Source organism: Lithobates pipiens, unplaced genomic scaffold (assembly GCF_037356315.1).
Source record: "Lithobates pipiens isolate NorthernLeopardFrog02 unplaced genomic scaffold, aLitPip1_a1.2 Scaffold_23, whole genome shotgun sequence".
NCBI lineage: Eukaryota > Metazoa > Chordata > Amphibia > Anura > Ranidae > Lithobates > Lithobates pipiens.
Genome location: NW_027507785.1, coordinates 155,136,664 through 155,152,331, shown reverse-complemented (window position 1 = coordinate 155,152,331; position 15,668 = coordinate 155,136,664). Strand labels below are relative to the sequence as shown.

General features: G+C 44.6%; 1 protein-coding gene across 1 annotated transcript in view; it reads right to left on the bottom strand.

Moving 5' to 3' along the window:
* The window catches only part of GUCY2C (guanylate cyclase 2C), a 1,344,189-nt gene that overhangs the window by 626,863 nt on the left and 701,658 nt on the right, over window positions 1–15,668 (bottom strand). Inside the window, exons 16-17 of the mRNA XM_077452503.1 lie at window positions 12,977–13,063; window positions 233–365 (exon numbers count right to left, since the gene is read on the bottom strand). Of these exons, the coding sequence (XP_077308629.1) occupies window positions 233–365; window positions 12,977–13,063 (220 nt within the window). The remainder of the gene's footprint in view (window positions 1–232; window positions 366–12,976; window positions 13,064–15,668) is intronic.

Genomic DNA, 15,668 nt, shown 5'->3' with positions numbered 1-15,668 from the left:
TACTTCAAATGTCTACCTCTAATCCAAACATTTTAAATTTCAGTTCAAGTAGAGATGAACTAAAACCTTTGTCAGGCTGTTTTATTGCTGCCTGTGTTATTTTTCATGGAGACTTGAAATAAGAGAAAAGACATACTGTAAATATTTTTTTTTTGTACAAAGGAAAGCAAGTAGAAACAGCAACAACAACAGTCACTCTAACAAGCTATAAATTAGTATTAAGATGATTTACCTTTTTTAGGACATAGAATAGTGTTTCCAAGAAAGTCTGTTATTTTTACCACCATACGGCTGTCTACAACACAGTTTGTTGACTTTAAGTGGCCATGGACCTCAGTTTTGCTGGAGTGCAGATAAGACATTCCCTGTCATGTATGAAACATATTATTTTGTGCTCAATATAGAATACACAATATGTTATTTCTCTATACAAATCATAGAGTGCAAAAAAAAAATGTAATTCATTACACTCACACATCCAAATATATTCAATATCTCATAAACAGGTTGCAAAAAGGGTAACTAAAATCAAAAGAACCTCAATCAAAACATACTCCAGAACTTTGTGCACAATGGTACTCATACCATTACAGCAGCCTTTCTCAACCAGGACTTAATGGAACCCTAGTATTACTCCAGAGTAGGGATGAGCTTCGTGTTCGAGTCGAACATACGTTCGACTCGAACATTGGCTGTTCGGCGAATTCCGAACGTTATGGGCCGTTTGCGCCAAATTCGTGTGGCGCTTACGGCCCACAATGCACTGCGATGGCGCAGTGCATTGCTGGCTCATGATTGGCCAAGCATGCACTGTGACCCCGCATGCTTGGCCAATCACAGCGCCGGCAGCAAGGAGAGCCATGATTGGCCACAGGCAGGATGCCTGTGGCCAATCATAGCTCAGGCTGTGTAGTACACGCCCCACACTATATAAGGCCGCCAGCGCGGCGGCCTTGTGTAGTGTGTTGGTGTCTGAAGCAGTTAGTGGGTGTTCTGTGTACCTTCAACACAGTATACACCGATCGTTATCGGCCGATTTTTCGATCTTGCTCTTCTGTAGTGGTTGTTGTCTGCGTGCCCTGACCGCAGTATACACCGCTATATTCACCTATATAGCTAGCGATATATCTATCTTTTATAATAGAGCTTGCAGTCAGTGTTAGGAGCTTGTGCGTGCTGTCTGCGTGCTCTGTACCCAGTACGCTATATCCACCTACATAGTTCTTCTCTATTTGAGCCATCTGCAGGAGTTATTGGAAGTTGTGTGTGCCTCCAGCACAACACAGTATACATCTGTATTTACCCTTTATTGCTGGTATTCTATAATAAAGGCATCTGCAGGAGTTAGTGGGTGTTGTGTGCCTCCAGCACAATATACACTACCCAATTGCTGTTTTTCCCTACTCCCTTCAGGCCATTACCATGTCTGGAAGGCCAGCAAGGAGAGGCAGACAGGCGCGAGCTGATAAAAGAGGGCAAGCAGGCTCTGTGTCTAGAGACAACAGTGCTGGTCGTGGATGCGGTGCATCGTCATCATCAGCACGTGGCCATGGGACACGCTTGTCCTTCTTTTCGGCAGCTGGACATGTTGAGCCGCAACATGCCAACGACTTGGTAGAGTGGATGACCAAGCCCTCTTTATCCTCCTCATCCTGTCTCACCCAGTCTCAGGGTACTAGCAAAGCAGCTGCCAATGCATCGTCTTCCCTCCTCTCAATGTCATCATCAGTGACTCCTTCCCTAGACCCACCACGTCCTCCTGAGGAGTCTCCTGAACTCTTTGAGCACAGTGTTGGGTACATGCTCCAGGAGGATGCCCAGTGTTTTGTAGGCTCTGATGATGATACTCAGCTAGAGGAAGGCAGTAGCGTGAATGCAGAGAGAGGGGATGCTCAAGAAGGACAGCAATCTGGCAGTCATGTTCCACAAGCTGCAGCATACTGCCAGGTTTGCTACAGCGATGAAGAGGGAGGGGATGATGAGGGCACTGACTCCACGTGGGTGCCTGGTAGGAGAGAGGAGGAGGAGGCACATGTCCAACGAGGCAGGATGCCCTCCGGGGGCCAGCTTAGGGGCAGCACACCGACTGAATCACACCGCAGAGCTCCGCCTGTGCAGGGCGCTGCCTCTGCGCGTTATTCTAAAAGTTCTTTGGTGTGGGCCTTTTTTGAGACGAGTGCATCAGATCGCACCGCTGCTATTTGCAACATATATCTCAAGCGTATCTCGCGTGGCCAAAACATCAGCCGCTTGGGCACCACATGCCTGACCAGACATATGTTGACCTGCCATGCAGCTCGTTGGCAAGCGTACCTCAAAGACCCACACCAAAGAACAAAGCGGACCTCTCCTTGCTCCTCATCAGCTGGCATCTCCAACCCCACTAGACCTTCAGTCCTCTCTAAAACCTGCTCTGAGAGGAATGAAGGTGTAGAATTAGGTGTGTCACAGCCAAGTGCTTCCGGGCACTCTGCTAGCAGTACACCCACGTCCGATTATAGCAGGCAAATGTCCCTGTCCCTGCCCCAGCTGCTGGACCGGCGAAAGAAGTTCACTCCCAGCCATCCACATGCCCAGCGGTTGAATGCTAGCTTGGCTAAATTGCTAGCACTTCAACTGCTGCCTTTTCAGTTGGTAGACTCGGCCCCCTTCCGTGAGTTTGTACAATGTGCGGTTCCTCAGTGGCAGGTCCCCAAATGCCACTTTTTCTCACGGAAGGTGATTCCGGCTCTCTACTGGCATGTGGAAGGCAATGTCCTTGCCTCGCTGGACAGGGCGGCTAGCGGTAAGGTGCATATTACCGCTGACTCATGGTCCAGCAGGCATGGACAGGGACGTTACCTGTCTTTCACGGCCCATTGGGTCACTCTTCTGGCAGCTGGGAAGGATGCAGGACAAGGTGCAGTAGTGTTGGAGGTTGTTCCGCCACCACGCCTCCAAAATGCTACTATTGGTTGTGACACACCTCTCTCCTCCACCCCCTCCTCTTCTTCTTCCTCCATGGCCTCTTCCAGTGCTCTGTCCTCAGAACCAGCGGTGCTCCGTAGGCGTTCCAGGGGCTACGCAAGTACGCAGGCAAAACGATGCCACGCCGTGCTTGCGCTGGTTTGTTTGGGGGGCAGGAACCACACTGGGGCGGATGTTTTGTCAGCTCTGCAGGGGCAGGCCGAGAGGTGGTTGACGCCATGCCAGCTTAAGCCAGGAATGGTGGTTTGCGACAATGGCACCAACCTCCTCTCCGCCCTCCGACAGGGACAACTGACCCATGTGCCCTGTGTAGCTCACGTTCTTAACCTGGTGTTGCAGCGGTTCTTGGGCAGGTACCCGGGCTTACAGGATGTCCTGAAGCAGGCCAGGAAAGTCTGTGTGCATTTCCGCCGATCACTTAATGCCTGTGCTTGGCTGGCTGAGCTCCAAAAGGAGTTGAACCTGCCCAAGAACCGCCTTATATGTGACATGCCCACCAGGTGGAACTCAACGTTGGCCATGCTGCAGCAGCTGCACACGCAGCAGAGGGCCATCAATGAGTACCTGTGCGACTACGGCACCAGGACAGGGTCAGGGGAGCTCGGTTTTTTCTCACCACGCCAGTGGGGCATGATCAGGGATGCATGCACTGTCCTGTCACCATTTGAGGAGGCCACAAGGATGGTGAGCACTGACAGTGCATGCATCAGTGACACCGTACCTCTTGTCCACCTCTTGGAGCATACGTTGCATGGAATAATGGACAGGGCACTTGAGGCAGAACAGAGGCAGGAAGAGGAGGACTTCCTTGCCTCTCAAGGCCCCCTTTATCCAGACAGTGTTCCTGCTGTGCCACCCATCACACAGGAAGATGATGAGGAGGAGGAAGAGGAGGAGGAGGATGATTGTGCCAGCATGGAGGTGGAGGCTGGCACTCAGCATCAGCAGCAGCAGCAGCAGCAGTCTTGTAGGGATGATTTACAGTCCCAAGAAACCCGTGGACTTGTACGTGGCTGGGAGGAGGTAGCTGCGGATCATGTTGTCCTTAGTGACCCAGAGGACTCCGGACCGAATGCCTCAGCTAACCTACGCTGCATGGCCTCCCTGATCCTGCAAAGCCTGCGGAAGGATCCTCATATTCTTCGGATCAAGGAGAGGGACCATTACTGGCTGGCCACTCTCCTTGATCCACGGTACAAGGGTAAGGTTGCCAACCTTATCTTGCCATCGCAGAGGGAGCAGAGGATGAGACATCTCAAGGAGGCCTTGCAGAAAGGTCTGTGCAACGCGTTCCCAGAGACTGGGAGGTTACAAACTCCTGGTCCTGGACAACGTGTTGCTGAGGCATCACTCAGAAGGAGTGGTGGAGAAGGTGGCCGTCTGACTGATGCTTTCAGACAATTTTTTAGTCCGCAGCCCCAAGGTATGATCGGTTCCAGCAACCATCGCCAGCGTCCGATTTACATGGTTCAGGAATACCTAGGGGCAAAGTCAGACTTGGACATCTTTCCCACCGAAAATCCTCTGGCTTACTGGGTCTTGAGGATGGATCACTGGCCAGAGCTTGCACAGTATGCAATTGAGCTACTGGCCTGTCCTGCATCCAGCGTTCTTTCCGAACGCACCTTCAGTGCTGCTGGTGGCTTTGTTACCGATCACAGGGTGTGCCTGTCCACCGAATCAGTTGATCGACTGACCTTCATCAAGATGAATCAGTCTTGGATCACCCACTGCTACCAAGCACCTGAAGCTGATGTAACCGAATAATTTTTTTTTAAATATCGCATCCCTTCAAGACTGCCTATGCTGATGCTGAGTGACTGTCCTGTTATGTTGATTGTCTATCCTCTTCCTCCTCCGCTGATATGTTGGAAGAACATTTCTGGTTCTGGGTGATGCAATCAGCCCAATTTTTCTGCCCCTGTTTAACAGGGGCGTTTAATTACAATTTTTGATGCAATGCTTTGCAGCAGGGCTAATTCCTGCAATAAAACTAGAGTATATGGGAGAGGCTGCAGTGTGGTGGCACCAGCACCAGTGCCTAAGGCCCAATTTTTCTGCCCCTGTTTAACAGGGGCATTTAATTACAATTTTTGATGCAATGCTTTGCAGCAGGGCTAATTCCTGCAATAAAACTAGAGTATATGGGAGAGGTTGCAGTGTGGTGGCACCAGCACCAGTGCCTAAGGCCCAATTTTTCAGCCCCTGTTTAACAGGGGCGTTTAATTACAATTTTTGATGCAATGCTTTGCAGCAGGGCTAATTCCTGCAATAAAACTAGAGTATATGGGAGAGGTTGCAGTGTGGTGGCACCAGCACCAGTGCCTAAGGCCCAATTTTTCTGCCCCTGTTTAACAGGGGCGTTTAATTACAATTTTTGATGCAATGCTTTGCAGCAGGGCTAATTCCTGCAATAAAACTAGAGTATATGGGAGAGGTTGCAGTGTGGTGGCACCAGCACCAGTGCCTAAGGCCCAATTTTTCTGCCCCTGTTTAACCACTTGCTTACTGGGCACTTAAACCCCCCTCAGTTCCAGACCAATTTTCAGCTTTCAGCGCTGATGCATTTTGAATGACAATTGCGCGGGCATACAACACTGTACCCAAATGAAATTTTTATCATTTTTTTCCCACAAATAGAGCTTTCTTTTGGTGGTATTTAGTTACAGCTCGGAGTTTTATTTTTTGCTAAACAAACAAAAAAAGATGCAAAAAAAAAAAAAAAAAAAATCATGTTTTAATAGTTTGTTATAAAATTTTGCAAACGGGTCATTTTTCTCCTTCATTGAAGTGCGCTGATTAGGCGGCACTGATGGCTGCATTGGTGGGCACTGATGGGCTGCATTGGTGGGCACTGATGGGCTGCATTGGTGGGCACTGATGGGCTGCACTGGTGGGCACTGATAGGCATAGTTAAGGCGGCACTAATAGGCACAGATAAGGCGGCACCGATGGGCACAGATAAGGCGGCACTGATGGGCAAAGATGGGCACAGATAAGATGGCATGGATGGGTGGCACGGATAAGTGGCACGGATGGGTGGCGCGGATGGGCACTGATAGGTACCACTGATAGATGGGACTGATGGGCACTGATAGGTGGCACTGATAGGTGGCTCTGATAGGTGGCACTGCTGGGCACTGATGGGCGGCACTGCTGGGCACTGATGGGCGGCACTGCTGGGCACTGATGGGCGGCACTGGGGTGCAGCACCTTTGAGGCACATTGTGGGCACTGTGGGTGGCACTGTTGGTGGCACTGCTGGATGGCACTGTGGGTGGCACTGTGGGTGGCACTGTGGGTGGCACTGTGGGCACTATGGGCACTGCTGGGGGGCACTGATGGGGGCACTTACTTTTATTCAGGATGGCACTGCGGTGGGCAGGTGGGCACTGGCAGGGGGCAGGTGGTCAGCTGTATTGCTGGCCGTGATCGGGACTGATGTCCCGATCACGGCCGCCGGTGATCGGCTTTTTTTTTCTCTCCTCGCGCTGTCAGCGCGAGGAGGAATAATAGCCGATTACCGGCTCCGTTCTATCACATGATCAGCTGTCATTGGCTGACAGCTGATCACGTGATAAGGGGTCGGGATCGACCCCTTGCACGGATCGGTGATCAGGCGAGCCTCACGGACTCGCCGATCACAGAGCGCGCCGCGCGCGCGCCCCTCAGTAGATCCGCGCTAATGCCGTCATTTGGCAATAGCGCGGATCCCAAGAGGTTAACAGGGGCGTTTAATTACAATTTTTGATGCAATGCTAATTCCTGCAATAAAACTAGAGTATATGGGAGAGGTTGCAGTGTCATGGCACCAGCACCAGTGCCTAAGGCCCAATTTTTCAGCCCCTGTTTAACAGGCGCGTTTAATTACAATTTTTGATGCAATGCTTTGCAGCAGGGCTAATTCCTGCAATAAAACTAGAGTATATGGGAGAGGTTGCAGTGTCGTGGCACCAGCACCAGTGCCTAAGGCCCAATTTTTCTGCCCCTGTTTAACAGGGACATGTAATTACAATTCTTGATATAATATTTCACAGGAGGGCCCGTTCCTGTGCCCACCCAGAGTAACTTTGAGGACTTATAGTGTTGTGGCACCAGCACCACAACCACCAAAGGTCAATTTTTCTACCACTGTTCAACAATGGCATGTAATTACAATTCTTGAAATAATCGTTCACAGCAGGGCGCTCCAGCGCCCACTAAGAGTCACTTTGAGGGCATACAATGTTTTGGCAAAACCAACACCTTGTTCTGCCATTTCTGCAGAGCATATAGGGCAGGCCCCTACTTTCAAACATCCAACTTACAAACATCTCCTACTTGCAAACGGAAGGAGACAACAGCAAGTGAGATGAAAAAAGATGGACGACAAAACAAATTATACAGGGGTGATAACCCTTCCCTATGTTTTCTAAAAAGATTAAAAATTGTTTTTTTTGACTGGAGCTACACTTTAAAAATTTACCAGTTGAAAATTACAAACAGATTCAACTTAACACAACAAACCTACACAGTCCCTGTCTTGTTTGCACCGCCTGTAAACTGCTGTTCTGAGTATATAGGGCCTGGGGGCCACACGCATTTCCTTTTTTTAATATGGGTATGGGGTTCCCCTTAATATGCGTACAAGACCCAAAGGGGCTGGTAATGGGCAGGGAGGGCTACCCATGCCATTTTTCTCAATGATTTTCAACCATATTGCAGGAACCAGATATAACATTAAAACCGCAAGCAGTTTTAAATGATGTTATTTCCGTTTAATGTAATTTTGTGCAGGGACTGTTCTAAACACGGGAAACACGTGGCACTTCACAGGCATACTACAGACACCCCCCAGACACGATATTTAAAGGAATATTTTACTTTTTTTTTTTCATTTTAATCGTCATTAAAATCAGTGCTACCGCCAAAACGGCCATTTTTAAAAACATTTTAGGCATTGACCCATGTCCCCTGGGGTAGGAGCCAGGTCCCCAAACCCTTTTTAGGACAGCATCTTGCATATTAGCCGTTAAAATTAGCACTTTTAATTTCGAACGTTCGAGTCCCATAGACTTCAATGGGGTTTTCTAAAGTTCGTACGAATTTGAGGTCCGTTCGAAAGTTCTGGTGCGAACCAAACCGGGGGGTGTTCGGCTCATCCCTACTCCAGAGTTTATGGGGTTTCCTGAGCAAGTTTCTTACCCTCAGATACATTCCCACTACCACCAATTATCCTTTTGACTATCTGAAAGAGGGATTCTTACCAACTAAAAAAGTAAAGAATGTTCTTCCCACTGACCATGACACGAATGCACCAGGAGTTGTACAAATTGTAATAATTAGCAAGGGTTCCCTAGGATTGGAAAGTTATTTCAAGGGTTCCTCCATGTTACAAAGGCTGAGAAAGGCTGCATTAGAGTCTTGACTTTCTGCCTACACTGTGGGTTTTAGGTTTCCAGTTAAATATATAGGTGAAATAATAATAGAATTTTTATAGAAAATAGGAGTGGAAAGCCACAACAATTCTGGAGGTATAGGGGGATTTCACTACCAGAGTCCCCTTAAAAAGTCTCAGGATTGAATCAGTTGAGGAAATGGAAAAATTTCACTGGACCCATCTCATTCAATAAAAGTCATCCCAATAAAAGTCAAGGAGACGATCCAAAAAGTAGAAATGAATGAATCACTCCATTCAAAATAAATCCTAATAAAATGTATGCTACTCAAAAAACAGGCATGTTATTTTTGGCTAAACCAGAATTGATGCTTTGAGCAACCTTTTATAAAGAATTATAAATTGAACTAAAACAAATCCTTAGGCCCCTTTCACACATGCAGACATTATGTCCGTATTTCATCCATCCGTTTGCGGATGAAATACGGACATACAGTACATGCATTTCTATGGGATAGCGGGTGTCTGCGGATAAACATCCGCAGACACCCGCTATCGTCCGCCTCCGCTATTGTCCGATTCTGCAGATGGGGGAAAATCCTATTTTTCTATCCGTCTGCAGAGCGGATTGGATGAACACGGACAGACGGTCCGTGTTCATCCGATCCCCCATAGAGGAGAGGGGGAAGCTGACAGGGGGGTCCCTGCACAGTGTGTTGTCCGCCGACTCAGCGGGGACAACGGAGCGATCCCCACTGAGCAAGCGGATCATCACGGGACGGATCATTACTGATCCGATCCATGTGAAAGGGGCCTTAAACATTTAATTTGTTAAAAAAAAAATCTATTTTGGAAAGTGTTATTTCAAACTCTTGATAACACTCTTCGATACAATAAAAAGAAATGTATCTAATCCATTTTAATTCAGATGCATGAGTGTACATTCAGGATTACAGCACACCCTTTTAAATGCCACCCTAGGACCTAAAATATCCTATACAGACTTCCTGACTATTAGCAGGTGCATTAACTAATACTTAACATAAAAGAACAGTAAATTTGTTTGACAACATCTGTCTTTCAAAAATCTTTGCTGACATTTGCTTATAATATTATTTTAATAGGAAACTGAACTTCTTCCCAAATATTCTCTAGCCAGGATTATCTCAGATGCATGACAATTGTATTGTGCTCCCTCAGGGAGGAACATATGAAGCAGGTTCTGGTTTTTCTCCTACTGTACATCAGTGACTTATTATTTTAACAGAACACTTCATGTCATAAAAAGATACCCTGTCTCTTGACTGGAGAACCAATCTTTGAGAAGACAGGTTGTTGATGTATGGCTCTGTGGGAGAGAGTGCATAGAATCACTTAACTGGTTGATGACTAGCCACCGCAGTTTTACTGCAGCAGAATGGCATGGCTGGGCAAAACAACGTTACCTTACATAACTTCACCTATTGGCCACAAGGGGTGCACGCATGGCGTGTACCCGCAGCATGTGCTCAGAGCCGATGCGAGTGCCCGACGGGAATGATGACCGCTGGGCACCCGCGATCACTCATGACAGAGCAAGAACTGGGATCTGTGAGTGTAAACACACAGATCCCGGCTCTCTCAGGGGGAGGAGACAGATCGTGTGTTCATACTATGTATGAACACCGATCTGTCTCCTCCTAGATAGTCCCACCCCCCCTACAATTAGAACACAGTTAACCCATTGATCGCCCCCTAGTGTTAACCCCTTCCCTGCCAGTGACATTTATACAGTAATCAGTGCACTTTTATAGCACTGATCGCTGTATAATTGTCAATGGACACAGAAATGTGTCAAAAGTGTCCAATTTGTCCGCTGCAATATCACAGTCCCAATAAAAATCGCAGATCACTACCATTACTAGTAAAAAAAAATAATAAAAATAAAAATGCCATAAATCTATCCCCTATTTTGTAGACGCTCTAACTTTTGCACAAACCAATCAATATACGCTTATTGTGATTTTTTTTTACCATAAATATGGAGAATACATATCGGACTAAACTGAGGAAAAAATGTGTTTAAAAAAAAAATTGGGGATATTTATTATAGCAAAAAGTAAAAGGTTATTGTGTTTTTTTTAAATTGTCGCTATTCTTTTGTTTATAGTGCAAAAAATAAAAAACACAGAGGTGATCACATACCACCAAATGAAAGCTCTAATTGTGGAAAAAAAAAAGATGTCAATTATGTTTGGGTACACGACCGTGCAATTGTCAGTTAAAGGAATGCAGTGCCGTATCGCAAAAAATGGCCTGGTCATTGAGCAGCCAAATCTGGGGCTAAAGTGATTGAAGGTTCCTTACACACAATCACACTCTACACTGACAATAGCACCATCTTTCTTACCCACTTTTAGATTGCTACTATTACAGAGACATACACTTCGTCACCAGTATTTCAATTTACAATGTCTCTCAGAAAAAGAGTATAATCAGGAATATTACTGGGTCAAATCAAGCCAAGATTAGTTCACATTATTCAAACACATGCACCAAAATACTGCTACCATTAGTACCTTTACATTTTCTAACTGACCATTCCCCTTCATCTTACTCGTGCATTTAGTTCTCAAGTACCCACTATCTTTCTGGTTTTGAGTACTACACAGGCAATATTCTAGCAAATACAACCTTAAAAGGTCCATCTCTAAATTGGTTTTAAGCATGGTCCAACTTGCATTTATTCTGTTATTGGTCCCAAAGGACAAAGACTGATGGGTCATGCCTAGATTCTTCCAGTCATTTTTCTGTCTGCTCCTAGCATCAGAGGGGCAGCAATTACCTTGGTTAAGACCTCATTCACACTGATGCATTGTGGTAACATGCAGTAAATCAACATTTTACCACACGTCACAACAACACATGTGAACAAACAATACGATGTGCACTAAGCTGCAATGTTTTTCATTTATAATGACACCTCAACGCACTGGTACAGTAGCCAATATATCTGTAGTACAGTGTACCACATGCACTTGGGGGGGGGGGGGGGGTTCTCTGAACCTTGCTTTTCTAAGACATCGAACACTTCTCGTATCTGTAGTCATCATATTAGGCTTTTGCAAGAATCTGAATATTTTTTTATTTTTAAATTACTATAAATAATTTCAGGCCAACTTATGCTAAATATCATTGTAATGCCCTGAAAGAGTCGCTCCATTCACTCCAGTGTGAAAGCCTGGAGCACTTTACCTCCGATGCCGCTCCCACCCCAGTGTGAAAGGGGCCTGAAGCTTCTATGTACACCAACTGCCTGACTGCACACTGTAGAAAAGAAACAGTGTCTGGTGTCCAGCAGTTGACTTAGTAGCAGCTGTCAGACTTCAGGGGTCCTAAAAATGATAAGTACAGATAACAGAGCAAGATAAGCTTGAACAATTATAACAGTCTAAGCCGGAAAAATGGGATTTGGTCTGTTCTGAATTGTGACTGTTTTTCTATTTCAGGGGGAGGAAGCAGTGCTTAAGAAAGGTTGGCTATTAATGCTTAAGTAGAACTATCGATTTTGGATAGAGTAAGGGAGGGTTATAACCCCTGATAGATGTTCTAAGCCTTCTCCACTCTATCCAAAACAAAAAAAATGTTGCCTTTAGTTATACTTTAAGGTACTCTCAAGCACTTCATGGTGCATACCATGAAGAATAACTTTTCCTCAAATTAGAGGGTATTTTTTTCTGTTTATTTAGTTTTGAACATACATTGTAAAACACTTGACAAAATGAATTCCATGTTAATACACTTTCCATAAATTTACATAAATATGAAAAGACATTAAATGCATATATGGAAAAATAATAATAATAAATGACCTATGATTATGAAAATGAGTATAAGGTGAAGGTGATCTGGGTTATATGGCAGTGACATTGCTAAGGGCAAAAGTGGTGATGGTGAAAAGTTTTATATTTTATGTTAAGAATGGTAAGAATGAAATACATTTTGTGACAGTTCACAAAGTGGGAAAGGATGTAAGAGCAACAAGGACATGCTGTGGAAGGATGGATTTTGGAAAGAAGGAATATTTGAGAGTGGGAGGAAGTTGGAAAAGAGAGGGAAGTGGAATGGACAGGAGGAGGACAGACGAGGTTGGTGGGAGGAGAAAAAAAAAGGGAGGGGGTTTACATTAAAGCATGAGTACAGCCTAAATAAAAATACAAAAATCATCACAAGAGAGATTATTTGCATTCAGTGAGATGAGTCCTTTGTAGAGGGGTCGGACCTTTCATTCATATGCATTTCCTCTATTCATAGGTCGTTTTTATTCAAAGAACCTGTTGCATAGGCTTCTGTGAAAAAAGGAGCTGGGTGGAAAGTATGGGCATAACCAGGCACTCTTGATGAGAGCTAGTGACCGCTCCAACAGACTGATGCTGTAGCATGGAGGTATATATATATATATATATATATATATATATATATATATATATATATATATATATATATATATATATATATATATATATATATATATATATATATATATATTTATGTATTTATTTATTTTTTTAAATCCTACACTTCTCCTTTATGTTGCTTTGAGTCAAATTAAGCATAAATACACACTCAAACACACAAACTCAAAAATCTTACCTTAGCTATATCATACATTACAGAGATTTTGAATTCCCAGTCCATAAAAGTACCATCAGGGTAAGATATTTTATCATTCAAAACAGCCTGAGAGTAGATAAAAAAAAATAAAAAAAAACATTTACTTTTTATCTGCAATAAAACAAGCATACAATAAAACAAAAATTAAAGGGTGGGCCACATGTAATAATCGTAGTTTCTCTTGCATTGGTGTTTGCACCGAATGGGTTACACTTACCAATAAAGTCCATTATGTAACAAAAAGGGGAGATTTCTGTACAACCAATCAATAAGCAGTTTAATGTATTCCCTTGTTGTGCTACCCGATTGTGAATTGAATAAATCAAACTACATATTGATTGGTTAAGTGGCACCCCTTTTTTTGTTGTACATAGAGGTTCAAAATGTATTAATGCATGACTAATTCAGCTTATATTACAACCTGTATGCCATTCAGAAAAAAGCGTTCATGATGCAGTAGTTGAACATTAGAATCATTTTCCTGGTGCCTCCATGGCAGCATACCAGTGATAACTCCGCCCCGGAGTCCTTCCCTCAGGATAGTTAATAGCTTATAAAAAGGAACCCCATATCCCCCCCCCCCAGCATTCTCCTTTTTTTCCTCATACCTGATGGATAGTTCTGTATGTGGTCTTACCTCTGCAGCTTCCGTTTGGGTTCCGGCCTCTCCCAGACGCAGTCCCCTGTCTTGGGTTGTTAACAGCACTGAAAAGAGGGGAGCCCCTTCTGAGGGTCTTTTGGGGCAACAGCTTCCTAAATTGGGGCTTCAGTTCTGCAGACAGGCTATGCTGGTCTCTGAAGGCAGGTAGGGGCTCTCTCTGAGTCGAATTTTTCCTTTGCTTTCCTTTTTTCATTCCCCTCCTTGTAGGTAGGTTTGTCCCTGGTCTGTTACCTGCACACGTGTTTGTTTGCCTTTTTACATTTTCCCGGGCTCTGAGGCGGCTGGCGAGTGCTAGAGCGTGCACGCCTCTCTCCCTCCAGCATTATAGCCGAAAGGCTCCGTCAGATTGACGTGGGAACGTCGTAATCCGTTCGGCGCATGCGCAGTAGAGCTGCGCGGTCGGCGCCATCTTGACTGTGGGCAAATCGCCGGTTTTGCCCTTTGCCGATGGGGGATGTCCTTGGGGAGGGAGAGGGCAGGAATTCTCCTCCCCCCTTCCCCATTTAAGCTCAAACAAGTTAAAGGCAGCAGGCTCTGATGAAATTGTCCTGCTCCTATGCAACTCTGCCATTTAGATTTAGTAAGTGGCGTATTCCTTTACTTTTAGACAGGGGATGTATATATGGATATAGGTTATGTACGTATATATATGGATATATATTTAATTTATTTAATATGGTTGAGTGGGAAAAGTATGTGTAGTTATGTATACTTTGGTTCTGTTTTTTTTTTTTTTTTTGGGCGGTAAGTATTAGAGAATATGTATATACTGTAGGTATATATATATATATATATATATATATATATATATATATATATATATATATATATATATATATATATATATATATATATATATATATATACACCCATATAAGATCTAGGGAATATGAGGTCTTGGGGGAATGTTTCTTTTTGCATGCATTTAGTCCAAAAAAATATATATATTTTTTTATAATAAATATAAAAATAAATAAATAAACTCTTAGGAATAAGATAATGACAATTTTTTTTGGAGACTTCATTTTTTCCTGTCCATTCTTTTAGCTTCTATTCAGTCCTCTTTTCTGCCCTTACTTGCCTTCACAATTATGAGCCAGCCGCCGTTTGACCAAGACCCTCGCTTTCTTAGGTAAAGGCACATACATACTTTAAAAAAAAAAAAAAAAAAGAGTATGGAATTAAACTAAAAGAGTGCCTTGCGCTGTTACTCTCGTTTCAGCCCTATACAGCAGAACATGTCTCTAACCAGACTTCTGGCCACCAAAGTGGACGCTCCCGTCCTAGTTCAAGACACAGCCGTTCGTCTATCTCCCATCATCAGTCTAAAGGAAAATCATCCTCCAAAAGACATCGGTCAAGCAGCCCGTCCAGACAAGAGATTAAAGAATGTAGGGCATGTGGGGCGACACCTTTACCAGATAAACATATGTGCAAAAATTGCTTGCAGGGGTATGCAATTCAGGGGACTGAAGTTGAGCAGGTCACAGACTAGATTAAGAGAGTAGTCACAGACTCCTTAGCTGAACTAATGCAGGCGAGCCCCTCTCCGCAGGGTTCCTCTGGCAGCCAGTTACAGTCTCCCGAATTGTCCGCTCCTGGCCCGTCTTTTGCAGCCCCAGCAGGCGCTACATCAAGCCCACCTCCCCTAGTAGGAGACAAAAGTGACTCGGAGGATTCCATAGATGAATCGGATCTGTCTGGATTCCATTTTTTGCTAGTGGAACCATTTCTATTGGCGGTTAAGCAAGCCATCGGTTGGGAAGAAGCAGTAGAGCCTCCAAAAAAAGCAAAGACTTTCTTTCTTTTCCTAAAGAAAAAACTATTTTTTTTCCCTTCCTGGAGGAATTGAAAGACCAGTGGAGGGAGAATGGAAAAAAAATGGACAAACGTTTTTCCTTGAATAGGCTACAGAAGTTATATCCACTGGCGGATTTGGATGTAGCTTTCCTGGACACTGCTCCGGTAGTGCTGCAGTAGTGCAGCTAGCAAAAAATATCACCCTTCCTA